The 20,495-nt window shown below is 38.4% G+C and overlaps 1 protein-coding gene across 6 annotated transcripts in view; it reads right to left on the reverse strand.

The window, feature by feature from the left end:
* The window catches only part of RUFY2 (RUN and FYVE domain containing 2), a 31,014-nt gene that overhangs the window by 3,482 nt on the left and 7,037 nt on the right, over positions 1-20,495 (reverse strand). For 3 of the 6 annotated variants that reach the window (XM_088144311.1, XM_088144312.1, XM_088144313.1), the window contains 12 exons: positions 19,801-19,862; positions 18,374-18,439; positions 16,714-16,783; positions 15,814-15,915; positions 13,781-13,897; positions 13,416-13,583; positions 11,348-11,445; positions 6,951-7,070; positions 4,871-5,000; positions 3,201-3,295; positions 1,103-1,151; positions 420-497 (listed from right to left, as the gene is read on the reverse strand). In XM_088144311.1, the coding sequence (XP_088000437.1) occupies positions 420-497; positions 1,103-1,151; positions 3,201-3,295; positions 4,871-5,000; positions 6,951-7,070; positions 11,348-11,445; positions 13,416-13,583; positions 13,781-13,897; positions 15,814-15,915; positions 16,714-16,783; positions 18,374-18,439; positions 19,801-19,862 (1,155 nt within the window). Of the gene's footprint in view, positions 1-419; positions 498-1,102; positions 1,152-3,200; positions 3,869-4,870; positions 5,001-6,950; positions 7,071-8,415; positions 9,215-11,347; positions 11,446-13,415; positions 13,584-13,780; positions 13,898-15,813; positions 15,916-16,713; positions 16,784-18,373; positions 18,440-19,800; positions 19,863-20,495 lie in introns of those variants that run through there. The other 3 variants (XR_015796713.1, XR_015796712.1, XM_088144314.1) reach the window with 3 other exon arrangements.

Genomic DNA, 20,495 nt, shown 5'->3' on the forward strand with positions numbered 1-20,495 from the left:
AATTTAAGTCTCTACCAGCCTATGTACCTATTTTTGTGGGTAAACATAGATGTACCCACCCCTGAAGATATTTTATTTTGAAAATCATTACAGAAATTCTCCCAATTTTATTGACTGCTACTTACAGAATCAGTAAAACAGCTGTACAAATATTCTAATATCTGATCAAAGTTTGTTCTTAAAAATAAGAATTCGCTATTGTAGAATTATTTTCTACAGTATATCTTCAGAGAAAAATAATTGACTTGAGCCAAATGATTGGTGAAAATGTCCATCTGGTGACTGAAAATATTTTTTTTTTAATTCATACCAACTGATGAGATTTAGTGCACATTTACATCTTCTGGCACTTGACACATTTCCAGGTTTTTATCAGTTTTACTTAATGAAAGACAAGACAACTTTTAATGTAAACTCACCTTCCTCTTGGAAAGAGAAAATTCTTTTTCACATAATTTGCAGTGAGTAGCTTCTTTGTCCTTCAGCCAGACCAGACCCTAGTGAGGAGAAAAGATGCTATCTGAACAGAACCACTGCAGGTTCAAAACTCTTTTAGTTACATGCCATTCAGGATTTATAAAAAGGCAACATTAATTGGGATAAGCCATTCACAAACTGAAATCTTTCAGCAGAAGTAGTCCTTTGTAAAATAAGAGTTTCAGTTCAGAGAAAGTGAATGGATTCAACTGCAAAAGTTGTGTGTGAATTTGTTGATCCTCATCTGAAATGTACTGAATTATCATTTTTAAAAAATTAATTAAAAAACAAAACTAGGACCAGAGTAAAGGTATGCAAAAAAACTTTTTAAATTTGAAATGGCTGTTCCCATCTTAACCTGGAAGTGTTCCAACTCTCCTGGAAATAATTCTGAGCTTGAAACACAGCACAGGAACACTTCTGGTAACATCAGAACAACATATTTCAAATTGAAAATGTTTTGTACACCCTGGAATAGAATCCAAATGCACAATGACAATATGCATATTACAGTTTATGCTCCAATTTGAAAAGGAAGCTGTGAGCTTAAGGCAGAAAAACTAATATTTGAAATTAATGGAAGAATCCATTCTGGATGTCGGTTACCACCCCAAACATTACTAACCTGAAGCGTTTTGTTTGCTTCTTTTATATCTTCTATTTTAAGCTTTGATCTAAAGAGAAGACATGATTTAGAAATTATGGGCCAATAAATATAAATAAGGGGCACATACATCAGTACTTCTGGAGATTCCAGCCTGAATTTGAAGGTGCAGTAGCTCATCCCTCTTCCTAGTCAGTGTTTACCTGCAGATAGGAAACTCACTGAACACCCTTCGCCATTCCTGGAATTAGACTTGGGTGTTACTATGGAGGTTTCATCCCCATCTATGTATTCCCCAATGAGTTCCACACTGCTCACAATTTGCAAGCTAAACTCTGGTGCGAACTGAGCACTTTACAAGGAGAAGATGAGCCTTTGCAGGTATTGCTAAAATGCTTTGGAATAATTTCTCTCAAACAGTCCAGAAAGAGACTTTTTCAGAGAGTTTCAGAGATAACAAAACTCATTTATTTTAGGCAGCCTTCATTATTTCTGTATAGCTTTTTTCACTGTGAGACTCCTATTTATTTTATTTATATGATTCCATTTATGCATAACTGCCTCAGGTTCATCAAAGGCAGCCTTCAAATATTTAAAATAAAAGGGTAAGTACACACCCCAAAGTTTAAACTCTTGGCAGTTTACAACACTCACGGCAATGGAAATGCTGCTTCGGGGCGGGGGGGGGGCGGTCACACTAATGTTTGATGAGACAAAGAAACTGACTTTGTGAGAAATCTGAGCCCTTTGATGATATCAAAGAGAAAAGCTGTGTTGAGGAGCAGTTCCTATTAACAAATTGGAAAGGCCTTGCTTACACTCTTAGCAACTCGGGAATACAGTACAAGAATCTGGCAGCAGTGAGCAACAATTGCTGTTTTAGACACACTGTTTGGATACAACTTGCTGACAATCCAAGTGAAAATGACTACAATTAAACACCATTTCCCAACTAGAAAACTGCCTATACAAAAACGGTGATTTAAAAAAAAAGTTGAGTCCTCCTCTGATCACTAAAAAAAGCTCAGGATATCGGGGGCGTTCTGGGCTTTGAAAATAATGTACTTCTCTCAAAAGACTGGAACATCTAACATAGTTACCATGGCATAAGCTTTCATGGAAAACAGAATACTTTTATCCAATTTCACTTAGAAGGTACCCTGAAACCTAGAATTACTTTAAATGATCTAATTCATAGGTAGCTTGATTGGAAGGGAAATGAAGGGCCTGGCTTTGCTTTCAGAATTTATATATTCTTTATTCCTATAATATTTTTATGAATGTATTTATTTAGCCCTTTTGTTATTTAAGTAAGAACTTGTTCATTTTTGTGATGACAATCTGCTGGAGGTTCTTTCACTTTAAAACTTAGCTATAATTTGGAATTCAGGCATACTTAAGAACTCAAAATGAAAGATCAATAACATCAAGAATCTCATGTGAAATAAAAGTATCTTATTGTCTGTTTTACAGCTCAGTCCTATTGTGGGACCATTCAGAAGTTAAGTCCCATTTGGTTCAGCATATCTTGCAAGTAGAAAAAAACGTAAGCAGAGGTTGTCTGGTGTTTTCAATGTAATTTAGGGTTTTTTTTAGTCTTTTTTATATTTTACTGTTTCTTTATAATCATGTACCAATAACTCATTTCAGTTCTGAAATTCTGAGGCTGAATTCTTTGCTACTTGAAATCGCACTAGTATGGGCAATGGGTTAGATGGGCCCTGTAAAAATGTAAATCTTTCTTATCCTGAACTAAATTCATGGAAGGTCCTATAATACCTAGAAAATGTCTTATACTTCCTTCTCCCACACTAATAGAGTCTACTGCCGATGTGACGTTTACTGCACATGGAAACTTCTGAAGATCTGGTTACCTAGCAAGCATAGATCCTGACTTGGCTGTTGACACTTAAAATGGTCTGTGTGTACATGCTCTTAGAGGTTGCAGATCTGTACCCATGAACTCTACTGGTTGCAGATCTGTACCCATGAACAACAGACAGTTTGCCAACAGAGCACGTAATACTTAAATTATAAATGATTCCTAATCAGTCCATTGCACACTGGGATACCTGGATAATTATGCCCCTTCCCTAAAAGAAAAAGAAAGGAAAATTACTCGCTAAGTTTGCCAGCTAGTTCTTGGAGAGCTTCTTCTTGATCATGACATAGATTTCTCAGCTGCTTGTTTTTTCCCTGTAATTTTAGGAATTCCTTAAATACAAACAAACATAATTAAATTACATCAATACATACAGCATGACAATATTTTATCATTGAGGAGTGTACATCAGGCATTTCTTAGGTTCAAACAGGCACCCAATGAAAGGGAAAACCAGATTATCAAGACTATATTGATTCCCAGAAACAATTATTCAGAGCTAGTGCAAGAGTAAGGATTCATGTCAGAACAGGACAGATCAGTGTTTTTCAAACTTGGCAACTTGAAGATGTGTGAATTTCAATTCCCAGAATTCCCCACCCAGCATAGATAGATATATAGATAGATAGGTAGATGATAGATGATATAGATAGATGACAGATAGATGATACATAGATGATAAGATGACATAGATGATATAGATAGATGATAGATGGATAGATAGACAGGCAGACAGATAGACAGATACCATCACTTCCATGTAAGTCGACAGAAAAGCTCACTTTGCATGTGGGCAGCTAAACATAAACTATGTCTTTGAGGAAGACCAATCTCCCACCAATCTCTTTTCAGATACATGTGTTCCTTGTATGTACGGGCATCTTGAGAGAGCCACTTGTGCCCATCTAATCAATTGAGTCAAGGAAAGCATTAACAATATTGGAGAAATAAACTCTTTTAAAAGCCATAGCAGATAATGAGCAAGAGTGGAGCAAAAGACAAATGGGAAAAAATTAAAAAATAATTTAAGGAGGAAGGATAAAGTGATGACAACTTTACTCAAGCTAATTAATGTGAGGAGCAGAGCATGAGAATTTTGAGAGATAAACATGGCAATAAAATAAAAACTTCAAGGAATGCCCCAGCTGATGGTATCCCCATTTGAGCGAGCTCAGAGCTTCCTTGAATCAGATCCTAGAATTAATTGGCAGAAAACAGAATATATCCAGGGACAGTCAAAAAAAGTCAAGATGGTGTTCATGACCACATGATTAAGCTTTGATCATGCAGTTGCAGCCATATTTTTAACAACCCCCCGCATGATGCCAATTTATGAAAATTAAGAATCCCAGATTAATTCTGTAAAATCTAAAAATAGAGGGAAATGCTAACTAGCACTGATCGTCACCTAAATGTGACAACTAGCACCCCCAAATCGAATAGACTGAGAAAAGTATACTATTTCTGAATATTCACATTTGATGGAGACAATTTCATTTCCATTTCTTTGTGAAACAAGGGCCCCGACTCCTAAACAAAATCTGAACAGCTCACCTTGACATATTCAGAGGTAGCCATTAAGTCAATATTAGGCATTTGTTAATATGTCTTTGGAGAAGCCCACCAGGATCATGATCAGTGATTCCCCTCTCCTTTTTCCCCCTGTATAAATGGTTATAAAAATACCATCTTTGCTTGCCACCACAAAGACCCAGGCAAAAGAGCTCTTCTCCCACTTGCCACCCACCTCGACCCCCAAGAAGTCTTCCAAAGCCCTCCTCAGGTGGCCCCTCCCTGAAAACCCCCAACGCCCACCTCATGAAGGCTGCGAAGGCGCTTCCTGGCCCAAGTTCCTCTCCCCTGTCCCTCTACTGTTTTAAACCAAGATTCAAGTTTTGAGAAATTACTTTTTTAAGGGTAATGATTTGCTGAGTCTCTGTTTTTAGAAAACATGTTGTTTCTTTTTCCTTTTTAAGGTCCTCTTCCATGGTTTGTCTCCATTCTCTCTCTATTTTCAAATCTGTCTCCAATTGACACCTAAAAATATAGAATATTTAAAAATTCATTCAAGCTGGAAGAATATTTTCATATTCCACTAGCTTCATTTTAATTTATGTAATATTTTAATATGTTATATAATTAGATAAATGTTCCTTTAAAATTAACCAGTGCCATAAACTACATGATAAACAGTTCACATCCTTTAAATCATGGCATAAATCTAATAGTAGGTGCTTGATATTATGCTTAACAGACCCTTTCAAAAATAAATGATAGAACATTAACAATTTTTTTAAAAGAAAGAAGTTGTTCACTTACTCTTTTTTTTCTCCTCTTACAAGGACTACATTTTCTGAGACACCTTAAAGGAATGTCTCAGAACCTCATTTTTTGTATGTTTTCTAATTTTATTGTTATTGATTTATTGAAAATTATTGTTTGGGTAGAAACAGTGAGAGATATAAAGCCCAAATAAATCCTTATATAATCACAATACCTCAAAATAAACCCACAAGGAGGAAGCTGCATCTTATAAAGTTGTTAAACTAGACTGAACATGAAATGTGTAATCACTTAATTACATTTTACATATTCTCTAGTTTGACCTAAAAATGTTTCCTAAATGTTAGGTTCTTCTCTTTCTCTTTCTTCCCCATGCTGGCTGGCGTTGCCAGGATCATAGCTTAGCTATTCAATTCTCCAACTTAGTTTGAAATTTGCATTTGTGGTTTGGAGTTATTCATGTTCACAAAAACACACCAGAGTTTTTCTTCAAGTCATATAATTTCTTTTTAAAACTGCCATTTGGACAAAAACTAGTTATGGCTATCGGGAAAAGGACAGACAAAGCTTAAATGAGTTTCAGGAGCTTAAGAATCTGCAAGGTTTTCCCTTTTTTTAAGCACAGGCCTCCCTGGCCTGACAGGAAACTCAAAGGAGTTTCAAAATCGACACGGTGGCTTTGCAGTTACTTGCTCAGGCATAAATGCTTCCATGAGCTCCACCAAACTGCTTGAGGATCAGGACCCCAGTCTTGTTGAGAGGCGAAAGACTCTTCCCATGCTTGACAGGCTGTCACAGGAAGGAGGCTGTGGATTTCTTATTCTCCTTCGTGGCGAAGGCAAGACAAGAACCAGCTGGTGGAAGCTTTATAGAGGGAGACCACACTTGAAATAAGGAGGACTTGCTTGGCCACGAGAGCTATGAAACTGTGGAACAGCCTGGCTCCTGGAGTCATGGTGCTCTATCACCAGAGGTCTTCAAACCAAGGCTGGACAGCCACCGGCTGGGGATGGTCTGAGGATTCCTGCTCTGGGCGGGGGGTTGGACTAGAAGACCTCCAAGGTCCCTTCCAATTCTACAATTTGATCATTCTGTGACTGTTTAATTCAACATACATTATCCATGTACTATAGTAGAGTATTCCTGAATCTTGGCAATTTTAAGATGCGTGGACTTCAACTCCCAGAATTCCCCAGCCAGCATGATATCATGATTTTCTGCTATAGTCTACTGAGGGGGGAAAATCATGATATTTCTTAGGAAATTAATCTGAGAAAATAAAATGTAAAAGACAATGATTGAAATGTATGTATGTATGTATGTATTAGATTGGTATCCCACCTTTATTTTGTTTAATTCAAGGCAGAGGGAGTAATGTTTCCTCCTCCTATTTTCTCCAAAACAACAGCCCTGTGAGGTGGCTTTGGCTGAGGGAGACCGACTGGCCCAAAGTCACCTAGGCAAGTTCTCTGTCTAAGGGAAGACTAGAACTCACCATCTCCTGGTTCCTAATCGTGCACCTTAATCATTTCCATGAAATAATATTTTGTAAGTCTGTACAAATTTCTGTAAGGAAAAATATACCCGGGACAGGATATATTGGTTTGATAAATTACAAGTATACACTGACATTATATAAATATTAAAATATTTATAATAAAATATTAAAAGTATTCCAGCTTCCGCAAAATCAATGTTACTTACACTTGGTTTTCCTTTTGGGCAATTTCTTTCTGGAGACTTTCAGATTTACTCATATAATCTTGTTTAAATTTCTTGTCCTCACTGTCTGCCTCCATGTGAGCCTTCTCTGCTTGCTGCAATCTGGTGTAATTCAAATCAACTTTGGGTAAAACTGAAGCTAGAATTTGGATGTAAAGGATGAAGACAAATAAAAGAAAAAAATGGGGAAATAGAACATTTCTAAATGAAAACAAAGTTTGGGGATAAACTCACTAACTCAAATGAGAGACCCAGACAATGCCTAGAAATTCACATTATACATCTCACCATAACAACAAAACATCCATAAGTTTCTCCATTTTTTTTTTATTTGGGATTCATGATAAACAGATGCCATCACTGCAGAGTGATACATATTTTAGGTTTTATACATACAGAGTGCTGACTAAGCATTTTTGCTGATTTATGGATATTACTTCTTTTTTGAAAAGGAAAATGAAACATCAAATCTATACCCAAATCAACCAGCTTCACAAAAGAAGAAAGCAAGGGCACAGGAGTGTCCTAAAGGGTGGTGAAAAGAACCAAAATGGTGGCCATGACCATGTGGTCATAGCCACCATCTTGACTTTTTTGACCCTCATCTCCCACTGATGCAGAACACTGGATGATTGAATCCAGAACACAAATAGTGCATTTGAGGCTCAACACAATATATGCCAAGGAAAGTCACTAACTGCGATCTGTGGTGTCAGTTCACATGTAAATAGTTGGATTCCCGTCCAGGTTTTGAGACCGGATGAGAGAACAGATCTATGCTGCCTGGCAGAGAAATCCTCCTAGACTTTTTCTATCCGTTCTCATTCAATCTGATAGTCAACTTGCTTTAAAAATTCTTTCCAAGGAAAAGGGAAATTGATCATCGCCCCAGCTTCCCGTGCATCTCCTATGTCCCAAGGACAATCAAACTGGGAGGGGACTCCGCGCACTGGGCTTTTTCAGTCCAACCTTGGAGGGGGAATCTTGCTCTTGAAAACACCCGCTGTCCCTAGAGAAATCTGTAGAAATCATCCACAAATCCTGTAAAAAATGTTGAACGGGGGTTTATCTTGAGCTCTAATGCAGGGATGTCTGCACAGGAGGGGGTTAAAATCTCAAAATGCCAGCAGCCACTGTGTGATCTAAGCCCTGCCCCTTTCGCATGCATTCTGTGTAAAAAGGGGGCGGGGCTTCTGTAGCATGGTTGCAGCTGCCATCTTGACTTTTTTGGCCCCTGGTGCTCCTGCTTTAATACTAATATGTTTCTGAAGCACCATCATCTGTAAGGATGATTCCCCTTAGTTTTAAAGGCAGGGGCTTGGGAGAAAGCCCCTTCCCAAAAAATGAACTGAGAAACCTTTCTACCCAGGATTCCATGCAGACATCTGAGCACAAGCAAATGATCAGTTATCTCCATTCCATGACAGGATGCTATCAACTGTGAACCAAAAAAAAAAAAAAAAATCCATCAGTCCCTCTTTCTTCTTCTGTACCAGGAAGTAGATGTATGCATATATTCCACTAAAAAGGTTCTATGCTTCACTATGTCCACCAATTAATTTCGATTTCACTACTTCTTCAGCCCAAAGCACGGTGGATTTCCAATTTAATTCCTTTTTTAAAGCAAAATATAATTCTCCCAGCATAACTGTGGTGCACATCTACACTTCTTACAGAAAACATTGTGCAAAGGTAAATATACTAAAGAAAAGTATCCTGGAAGACCATGTTTTAACTCTTGTCCTTATCAAAACACCAACCATTACAATCCGTAAGATCTTCTCTGAACCATTCTTCCCTACCAGCTTCACTAACTGTCATAAAAATTGTGCTAGCTGAATTTAAGGTTCAGTTTCTCTTTATCATTTGCTATGTAAGAACACTGTGATTTTGAAAAATTCACATTAATTCCAACTGGAAACTGCTAGATCAATATTTCTAATGTCACTTCATTTCGGAAAGACAAAGCAGGAGGTCAGTGTCAGAAACACTGCCAGGTGAGAATACTACATGTGTATCCCAAGTAAGCCAAATACATGGACAAGAGACTCAAATCCAAGCATCATAATTCAAAGCTCATTTTCTTTTTAAACACTGCTGATTGTTTGCTCCGTTACGAATTGCAAGAGGCTCAGCTTCAAAATGATATATCTTTAACCAGCTTGTACTGGGGCTGCCCTTCGCGGCTGGAACATTTCACCAAAGTCATAGCAATAGTCCTAGTCTGCGTTAACAATTCTTTGTCACTTCAGATGTGCAATGGATAAAAATCAAAGACAAAGGCAATAAAAACATCCAAAAATGTGAAAGTTGGGATAAAGGAGAAAAGAAAAAGAAAGAGGAAAAACGATGTCAATAAAAGAATATTCATGCCACTAACGTTTTAATACATAATCATGTTTTTGTTCAGTAGACTGAATTGAAAAAGAAAACAATGATGAGACTATGGATGTTAACATTTTTTCAGCATTTAGAAAATCAACTGTTGTTTTTTACATACTTCTGGGAATGTGATGCAACAAAGGGTGCAAATTCAGAGGGCCCAGGGATTCAGAAAGAAAGGAACCGGCTTTTTTGGGTACCCCATTCTAACCATTCTCCCTTTGCTTCTCCCAGAAATGGGAGTGGCTAAACAAACTGGGAAGCTCCCCCTATGATCTGTTTAGCATTACCCTTGAATCAGAACATGAGTGTCCACAAGGATGTGTGGGTCAAAAAGGTCAAGATGGCAGCCGTGACTATGCAATCAAAACTCTATTCCTTTTTCTGTGCAATGCAATGAAAAAGGCATAGGACATTGATCAAGGCTGACGACTTTTTTGACACATAAACCTATAGACACCTCCAACCAGGATTGCTGGCTTATTTCACCCTAAGCCTAGATTTGCTCTTGGCTTCTTAAGAGAGAAATAAGCTTGGCATGGATCTGAGGCTGAACCAACTATGGTTAGAAAAGTCCTGGGTTTTCTACTAGATGTTTCTGCTAACAAGTGAAACCAAGTCAGAATTAAAGGGTACCGTTCCTTCAGAACACTGACATGGTACCAATTCTCTAACTTTAATATATGGATCCTCAACTCAAGAGTTATTTTACAAGCATTCAAGCTCTTACGGGCAACTTGCCTTATATTTAAGCTCTTTTCATGGAACTAATACCAGCAAAAATATAAACTGCTTCTGAAACTCTCCATTTCAAATGCAACCTGCTGCATGGATTATAGCAGTGTTTCTCAACCTCAGTAACTTTAAGATGTGTGGACTTCAACTCCCAGAATTCCCCAGCCAGCCATGCTGGCTGGGGAATTCTGGGAGTTGAAGTCCACACATCTTAAAGTTACTGAGGTTGAGAAACACTGGATTCTAGTATGAGGAAACCAGTTAACAAAACAACCCCTTGAAAATTCAAACTCTATAACCATCAGCTGTGGGACATCTCCCAGCTTTTTCTGATGGCCTTAGAGCTGCTGGTATTGGAAGGCTGTGCAGGCCACATCTGGCCAAAAGGGTAAGAAGGGGCGAGAGTCCCTGGATGGGACCGAAAACACTGTCTGTGGCCCTTCCATTTTTCAACTCATCATTCAGGGCGTCAGTCTACAGCTGAATTTAAAAGGAGATTCAAACCTTATCTTCTGCCGCCTCCCAGCATTTGGTGCCCCAGGCACACTTAGGTCAAGTGGAACTTTGAAGAATTAGAAGCAATATGGAAAAGCCAAACGGGGAAAGTTTTGAAACCACTAACTGCAATCCGCTGAATGGGATGTCATGTGATAGAGAGGAGAAAGGGAGAGTGGATTCCCCAAAATCAGGGGGAGGCATCTTCTATATTCACAGAAGTATGTAAAAGCAGATCAGTTTGAACTATAGCTGTTCCTGCATGAACCTGTATTTAAAGTTAAGAGCAAGTCAAATGTTGATAGTTCTCCAAAATGATGTTCTATTAATTTTGGCACAACCTGCAGGTAACGGGGTCTATAACCTGCCCAGCTCGCATGTAATGCTAAGCCAAGGTCTGTTCTATGTTGCAACGTGAGTTGGAACAAACCCAGTTCCTAGTTTCCCCCCATCACCCAATGCTGGCCAGGCAGACTTCAGGGGTGTTTATTCTGGCTTTTGCAAAAGCTCAGCTTGTCACTGCATATGAGCTAGAGATCATGTTTTCTAACAAGCTGACCTCAAACCATGGATTATGAACCTGGTGGGTTAAACTGAACTGCGTTAAAAATAGTTGGGATTATGTAAAAGTGTAACTAAACTTCACCAAAATTTGCACATGAGATGAAGACATAAGCCTTTATACAACAGCATTGACATGGGCCAAACAGCCAATCAAGCTAGTGGGGAAAAAATGAGTAAGAAAAAAAAAGAATGTGATGTTCTACCTTTGCTCCAGATGCTTCATAGTTGCAGTAATCTCACTGGTTTTATCCTCCAGGCGACCAATTATTTCATTCTTTTCTTTCATGGCATCATCTGAAAACTGTTATTAGAGATTATTATATTACAATATGGTAATTATCTTGCTGTGTAGCTTTTCTTTCTTCTTCTCCTTGATGTTAAATGCAGATCTCTCTGAACCAATGAATCTCTGAATACTGAAATCTCTGCAGAAAGTAGCTGGCCGCAAAGAAAAAAAAAGTCCAACAGTCATCAGGGCAACTTCAGTTCTGCAAAACTGCTGCACATTTTTCAGTTCCAAAAACATTTCATGTAGTCAGGGAAAAAAGAGGGAAAAATGTGGCTGATGTCAGAGTAATATCTGTACCTGATTATATGATAAGAATAAAAAATTTGCCTTCAAGATGTGCACTGTTTATCAATGTGTATGAATGGGGAGGGCAGTGACCCGTGCTTTTTATTTTCCTTTAGCATCTGTGGAGAGAGAATACAGATAGTCCTCACTTAACTACCACAATTGGGACCGGCAACTCCACTGCTAAGTGACATGGTTGTTAAGCAAGCCATCACGTGACTGTGACAGACTTACAACCTCACTTCCACTTCTGTTGTTAAGCAAGACATCATGTGACTGCAAGTTGCAATTTTACTGCCGGCTTCTCCATTGACTCTGCTCGTCAGAAGCTGGTTGCGAAGCACCTGAATCTTGATCACACGACCACTGGGACACTGCGACACTCCTAAATGTGAGGAGTGGTTGTAAAGTTTCTTTTTCAGCGCTGTTGTAACTTCAAACAGTTGCTAATCAGGGCAGTCGTTAAGCAAGGACTACCTGTATGGCATCCCAACCTGACATTTCTTGACTTGGCATGAGTGGCCTGATACCTCTGGCCTCAATGGCTAAGTCAGTGTTTCTCAACCTTAGCGGCTTTGAGATGTGTGGGCTTCAACTCCCAAAATTCCCCAGCCACACATCTTAAATCCACCAAGGTCGAGAAACATTGGGCTAGATAGTTAAAAGGAGTAACGAGAAGCCAGTACACAGGGAAACTAGTAGGAGTGCACAATGCATTCCAAAGTGCCACTTCACAAGCACCTCCGTTCGAAGCATTAGAGCAGTCACATGCTTTGCAAGTCTCCTACAGCCGCTTGAAAACTATCTCCAGCTGTCTGCACATCCATGCGCTTGGACAGCCATTTTGCTAGCAATGGAGATGTCTGCTTTAAGTGACTACCCTCCATTTTAGGTCTCATCAATTCAGAATAGGGCTAGGTTAGGGATAAGAGTTCTCTTCTAGCTTGCGAGCACTGACTTTGTTGTCTGAACTCAGACCACCATTCAAACTGGGGCTAACAGGGTATGTTTTAAAACAGGGTCTGTAGTTGTGGCTTACTTTTGGTTAGTTTACTTTAGCCATGGTCTGGCAGATTGTCTGAACCTGGACTAATGAAGAGAAGTAAATACAGTCTAAGAGCAGTGGCCAAAAACAGCAGCTGTTGCAGCCACATTTTTGATGCTCCTGGATGTATTTTTCCTCCTCCTGCTCCAGCTACACGGGAAGGTCTTTTTAAAAAAGCAGAGGTGCTTAAAGAAGGATTTGCATCCCTCACCTTGCATACAGAAGCTGCCAAGCTGATCAGGCCATAGTGCCCTTGTGTTTTGTTCAATTAGCAACGAACTCTGGTTAGCTGGCCAGCCACTGCCAGCTAGGATACCAGCTGCAAAGAGAGGCACACCCAGATTTCTGCAAGAATGGCTTCCATGTTATTAATATAGGATCGCTTGTATGTTTCTTGCTGATGGCTGATGCTAAGCAGACGTGGCCTAGCATATCAAACAAACCAAGCCCATTCTGTGACCTCCCCAAATACAGCCCTTCTGTAGCTCAATTTACAGTCTCAAACCCATGTAGGGAATAGCTGTCAAGTTGCCCCTGAAAGCTAGAGAGAAAGAGGAACAACTCTCTAGGGGAAATCAAACCCCCAAACACCACCAGACACCACTATATTACACTTGTGTATTTTGGTTTCAAGATATAAATAATGAATTACCTGTAATTTTTGATACATTTCTGCATTTATCGCTTTGACTTCCTCCAGCTGTTGCCGCAGACTTATAAGAGTGTCTTGTTTTTCATGTATATCTTTCTCCAGTAACTTCATCGCAAGTTCTATCTCATGCTTCATACCAACCTGGACCATCAATTCATTCTCTATATCCTACAGAACATAAAAACAAACAAATCCAAATCTTCCCAAAATCTTGTGTTTAATTTTAGATTAAACAGATCTAGCCAAACAGCATGATAGATGGTTGACAACAGCACGCAACTACCTAAGTATGCAACTCTATGACTGAGAGCAAGGAACATGCAGGAGTAACCCTCCACTTCACAGTTTATAGGATACCCACTCACTTGTCTTAACTGTGATTCTTCTCGAAGTTGCCTATGTGCTTCATTATACATTTCATCCAGGCTTTGTCTGGAGTGTTTATATGTCTGAAGTTCTGCTTCGGCATCTACTTTATTAATCTACCAAGGAAATAAGGAAAATTATTGTACTTAAAAACATTGGTATTCAAAAAGAAGCCTCTTCCTAGAGCAACACAGATAAATGCCCTAGGCAGCAAGAACCACCTCCTAACTTTTCTTTGGGTTTGTGATGACATGAAGACAAGGAAAGGGTATTTTATAGGGCTATGCATGTGTCAAAAATGATTTAGATCACATATAAGCTGCAAGCACAGCACCTATTTAAAAAGTATTGTAATACGTATAAATACTACTGAAAATACAGAAAAAATGCTCCTTTTATAGTTTGGAATCTGCCATATTTGTTATTGTTCATGAGATATTCCTCATGGCAATGCTATTTATGAAAATTTCATCTTCAGTAGGTCAGAAAGAGATTTCTGCTGAAATCACCAGCTGAATGTTTATATTTTTAAAAAATGGGGGTCTGCAACTGATTCTTCTTCCAAAAACCCCACGAGTAACTTGAGACACGCAGAATCTAGCCAGGACTAATTAATTCAGTGTCCATCATGAATATGGAGCGTCTAGTCCATCCACGTCTCTTGCACCTCCCATGTACCTGTGGAACAGAGGGGGACGACGTTTGGGGTCTCTCTTTTCTGCAAAGAAGGGGAGAAATGTGTGCCTTAAGCCTTGCAGAACTGTAACCCCCTACCAAATATGGGGCAAAAGTTTTCATCCTGTTCACTTCAGTGATGTCATGACACATTAGAATTAGCTGTGCCTTATTAGCCCATTTCAATTTTTTTACCGACTCCATCTTTGGAATGGCCACGGGTTGTGTGCCGAGAGACACACTGCTCTTCCCCTGGCCTGCAGTTCTGGTCTTGGGAGAATCCATTCGTTAACTGACTCCCTAAGGTATCAAAATAGTATTTCCACTTCCCTGTCATTTGCCCCAATTGCATGTCAGTTTTATTTGCCTGTTCTGCTTCATAAGGTCTATTTTTATCCCATATTTCAGCTGCTTCACCATTTTTCATTTCTTCTATTTGTACTCAATAGATAAATCATCCCTGCTGACTTCTGCAGTTTTAAGAAGTTCCCTCTCTGAATATTTTGTGGGTGGTTATTATGTCATTCTAGAAGTTTTTCTATTATCCCTACAAAATCTTTCTAATCTTATAAGGATCCTGGGGTGCTTGTGAGGGTATTCAAGAGGGTATAAAACTTGGATTCATGTCTTCAGTGGGGTCTGTCTCCCCTGCTCTGAAAACCCTGCTCAAAGATGTTTATTTATTTATTTTATGTTTCAAATTTAGACACCGCCCATCTCACAAGGAAGTGACTCCATGTTGTCCCCATATGACCTTATCAAAATACTTGACTGGCATTATTTGTATCTGTGGGCCTTGATGAGTATATTAACAATCGTATATAGCCAAGACTCTATCTGAGGGCAATTCAGAGGAAAAATTGCTTGAATTATTTCCTCCTTTCTGGCTGTATCTCCACAGCTTCTGAGACGCCAGAACAATTCAAGAGATGCCCAGACTGCTAGAAAGTTTCTCACCACCAGTTAAATCTAGAACTAGACTTCATATATTTTTTACGTTTTTGTTCTTTTCTCTACACACTTTTTGGTACTGATAATAATTTTAGAAATTTGAAACTTGCATGCTTGATATTCTGTTTGGTCTTTAAAAGGTCTTGTCCAACTGTGAATGCAGTAATACTTTTATTAACAAATAACATTATTTTTTTATTTTTATTGTCATCATAATTTGCCAGACAACAAAGTATATTTACAAATGATCTTCCAAAAATTCCCTCTGGAAACTCTTAGCTAGATTCTTGCAGTATTTATATAAATTATTTAAAATTACATATTTTTTACAGAAAATTACATTAACAATTGCAAATGTGCCATACAAATCATGAATTATTTTAAAGATACTAATCAAATATCATACCTCTAGACGATGCTGTGTTTTCATTAAAATGAGTGTGTTTTCACTTCTTAAGTGATGGTTTTCTTCCTGAAGTTTAATTATGTTGTTTTTAGCTATTGCCAACTAAGAAAAAGATAGAACATAACAATAAAAATTCAAAAACTTTCAAACAATGAAAACAAAAAAAAACAATTCCAGATACAAAGTGCTGCATGAAAATGTCACAATCTCCTAATCACGTCACTGCACTAATTCAGCATACTTATTTATTACTTATTCATTCACCTTTTTCTATTGCCAACAACCATGGACTCATGGCCGTTGACAGGAAGCACAAATCCAGAATTTACAACCAAAGATATTAAACTCAGTTAAAATCCCACATTAACAATAGTGAATGAATGTTTAATATGTAGAGCGCCATGAGTCACGCCCTGCCACAATTGTACGCAGACTCTCAGCAGCTGGAGAGATATATTACATGGGTTGGTGGATCTGGACCTATCCTTCCATATTGCTTTCATACATATTTCAGGGCTATCTGCAGATTGTCTATAGGCTGGGTCAAAAAAGTCAAGATGGCTCTGGCAGGGCTCCAACTAAATGACCATCTTGACTTTTTTGACCACCCTTGCACATGCCCCTGCCTCTATGGCAAAAAAAATATATGTAGGTTTATATTGATGGGCCAGGATTTCATTTGGTTTACTGCAGCTGAGCAAAAAGGAGAAGATCTAAGAAACTAGGCCACCATCTTCACATTCCTCAGATGCTCTGTAACACGCAATGCACCCCGGCAAAGGGAAACATATTGGCTGAAGCAAACCAAAAACAACCCAAAACAAAATAAAAACCAAACCCAAAACGCAAATAAATACTGCTAATTTCAACATTAAAGTATATATTGCTGAAAGACAATACCTCTTCAATTAATTTAGTGTTTGACTTCTCTAGTGAATCAACGCGTGTATGGAGGCTGCTGACTGTACTACTGAAAATGATAAAAAAAAAATTCTTCAGAATTATTTCTGCAATTGTGCAGTTGTACAAGTTGATTTACAAAACCTCCTAGCAGCTGCTTGGTGCCCACCGACAAATGCATCAGAAGATACTTCTTTGCCATCACTCCTCAAAATGTATAGTGTTTGGTTTGTTTATTAAATTTATGTGCCGCCCATCTCCCCCAGAGGTTTTCTTTCTTATCCGTAGCATGAATTTTTACTTCCTTGTTGGAATCAGCTTGAGGTAAAGCTAAAGTCCCCTTTGAGTTGGCTCCACTCCTGATGATTTCATGTCGTTTTCTTGACCACAATACAGAAGTAGTTAACCACTGCTTTTCTCCCAGGATGTTTTTAGACTTCCTTAACTAGCCTATAGCCCTGGTATATATCCCAGTGGTCTCCCTTCCTAATATCAAAGAGATCTGATGCTGTTTAGCTTTTTGAGATCACTCAAAGCTGGCTAACTGCTATGACCCAAAAGGCCATTATATGATTGTCCCTTCGTCCTCCTCTTATCATCTGGAGAAGGCTAATTATTAGTTCATGTGTTCATGTGTTCTCCTGAATAATGTGAGAAAGTTCATGCTACTGAAGGACAAAGCTGGCCACACTGACTCAGCCCCTCCGCTTTCTCTAATCCAGATTTACTGCACTCAGTAGAGAGATCTGAACGGGAGCACTGTTTGTGTTTGACGTCATGAAGCCAAACATGCATGAACAACATCTTTGAACAGCCATGTCATATCCACAGGAAAGATACACAGGTCTTTAAATATACCTTTTATACTTTATACTTTAAAGAAGTATATTTTACTTATTCATTTGACAGCTGTCCTATGGAAGACACCAGTAGAACCAAATGTCATCTACAACTATAATCTGGAATATTAGTCTTACTCCTAAATCAATAACAACAGGACTGTGTTGTTAGTCTGCTTAGTAAAGAACAGCAAAAAACCATATTAAAAGGGAGTTATCGTGGCAATATGAATTCCTTGATGCAACAGCTAACAAATTCCTCCTAGGGCTCCCAGATTAAAAATGTAACCACATTTTAATGTAAGAATATCCTAAGGTATTTCTAACTAGGATCCATCAGAGGTGGGGATTAAAAGTCAAAATGGCAAGGAACCAGGCTAGAAACCGGGAGAGTGTGAGTTCTAGTCCTGCTTTAGGCACAAACCCCTCTCTCTCAGCCCTAGGAAGAAGGAGGCAAGGCCAAACCACTTCTGAAAAATCTTGCCAAGAAAACTATAGGGACTAGTCCAGGCAGTCACCAGCAGTCAACACTGATTTGAAGGCACCAAAAAAAAAAAAAAAATCCCACTTCTTATGTGATCATGTGTCCACATGAAAAAGGGGCAGAGTTTGATCATGTGGTTGCAATCAGCATCTTGACCTTTTTGACCCCCTCCCCATGGATGCCCTTGCATTTCACAACCCTTCCCAACTTCTCTTCTTTCTACTAATGATTTAATAAATACTAATAATTTCAATGCCTGATAATTACCAAGGTAACTATTTTTTAAAACAGATGATACCTGTCTCTATACTTAACCCATGCCTCAATATATACTTACTTCAACTGCCGGTTTAATTCTTCAACATAATTCTTCTGATCTAATATTGCAGCAATATGGTCATTTCTAAAAGAAGTTGAATATTTAATGATTAATTAGATACTGAGTCTTGAGAATGCCATGTGAGAAATTTCTATTTACTGTACAGGAAATATGCTGTCTTAATAACTATTCCCCATAGATTAAAAAACAACAATAACTGAATATGTCTTGAAATATAGAACATCCTATGTAGAACAGCAGCAGCATGAACTGGATAATCAACTGGTTCTTCTCAATATTCCATCATCAAGAAATCTGGAGTCCATAAAAAAAGGTTTCATTTGGTTTTCTCACAAAATTGGAACTGGAACATTTGCCTAAGGTTTATCAGATGGGAATAATATGACTGATTATCTATTTTCCTGAGTTTGTATTAGGTTTTGATAAAATAGGACTGTTCATATCTGTTCTGCATTTCTTTGATTAAACAATTGCCTTTCATTAAACAATAGAATCTGTTCTGATTTTTTTTTAGTTGTTCCATAATTTCTGCTTTTTGCCCTTGAGATCTGTGGCACCAAAATGTATAACTTTTTTCACAGTACTGAATGTTCAGGCTAAAATCTGTTATTGTTATTACTATTATTATGATTTTTCAGACTCATAAAGATGTAAAGTAATGGAATAGAATTTAGTAAAAGTCAATAAAGGTGAAAGTAAACACACACACACAGTACAGTTACAATATACAATAAATAAAACAAGCAAATAAACCAAGGGCAAACAATTTTTCCCTGAAGATCCTCTGGAAAAGTTTGGCCTTTGCTAACTTGAAGAAAGAATCAGTTTAAACTAGTGGTTATGGTGCTAAACTAGAATCAGAAGACTGTGACTTCTAGTCCAGCCTTAGGCAAGAAGATAGCTGGGTGACCTTGGGCCAGTCCCTCTCCCTCAGCCCTAGGAAGGAGGCAAGGGCAAACGACCTCCGAAAATATTGCCTAGAAAACTGCAGGGACTTGAAGGCATTAAAAAAACAAACCCCACCCAACTTCAAAAAGCCAGCCCTGAGGCAGCCAGATTAACAGCTCAGTGGCTGGTTCCTCCACAGCAGAGTGCCATAATGCAAAAACAGCACTTTCTGACCTCAGCCCTCCCCCTCATGAAATTAGGGTGACATGACCAGCTTCATGGATCAAATCTGGTTGGAGTAGGTGGTTACGTAGGTGTACAACTTGTGGGAAGCCTTAGAGGGCTTTGTAGGTCAGAACTAACACACATTAGGTACAACATGAACAAAAAATGGACCACGGGCAAAGGTTTCCTTCTTCTGAACAGAAGGAATATTCTGTGAGGGGGAAGGACACTGTTGAATTCCTTCCAGCGTGATGGGTTTTTCAACCATTTAGTTCAACATGCTAAGCATCACAATTTCTTCTAAAACTCACCTTTCTTTATCTTCAGTGTCATCTTCATTCTTTAGATACATGGAGAAATCAATCACGCCAACCTTAAAAAAAAAAATTCAAATTTTGCAAAATGAAGTAAATGAAAAGCTAGGGTATAAGCTTCATTCTCCTGGAAATTTGACCAAATTCAACAGAATGGGAAATTCCAGATTTGGAAATGATCACCTTACATGTGCCTTAACATTTAGGGAACTATGGGTTGGATTGTATTGACCCATGTCATTTTGCAACAGAACAGTTTTTACAACCACCCCCATCTCCCCCACATCTGCTCCCATGGATTAGAAAACTTCCAGGCCAAACTGAGCCCACAGTGGATTGAACGCATAAGGAGAGCAATGAGCTGTCCCCATAAATGAGCAAAAGTGTGCTGGTTTAATTATGAATACTATATAGATAAGCCTACATTATCAACAGTCCAATATTGGTATTTTTCTAATACTCAAACATTTAAGCTATCACATTGAGTTTACAATTCTAAGAACTATACGTAAGCTAAAAACATCCCTCTCACGCACATCCTGAAGAAAGGACATAGAACTAAATTTATTACAAGGGAAAAAACGTAGCCAGGCTATACTTTGAAAGATCTCCTAATCAAGAAACATTTTTGTTGTAAAATCGACCAGTATTCTTCAGAGAAGCAGAATTATATGGATCTGCAATTTATAAGT

This window comes from Python bivittatus, unplaced genomic scaffold (assembly GCF_059951505.1).
Source record: "Python bivittatus isolate LINGU-HERP-01145 unplaced genomic scaffold, Pbiv_v1 ctg000400_np1212, whole genome shotgun sequence".
Lineage (NCBI taxonomy): Eukaryota > Metazoa > Chordata > Lepidosauria > Squamata > Pythonidae > Python > Python bivittatus.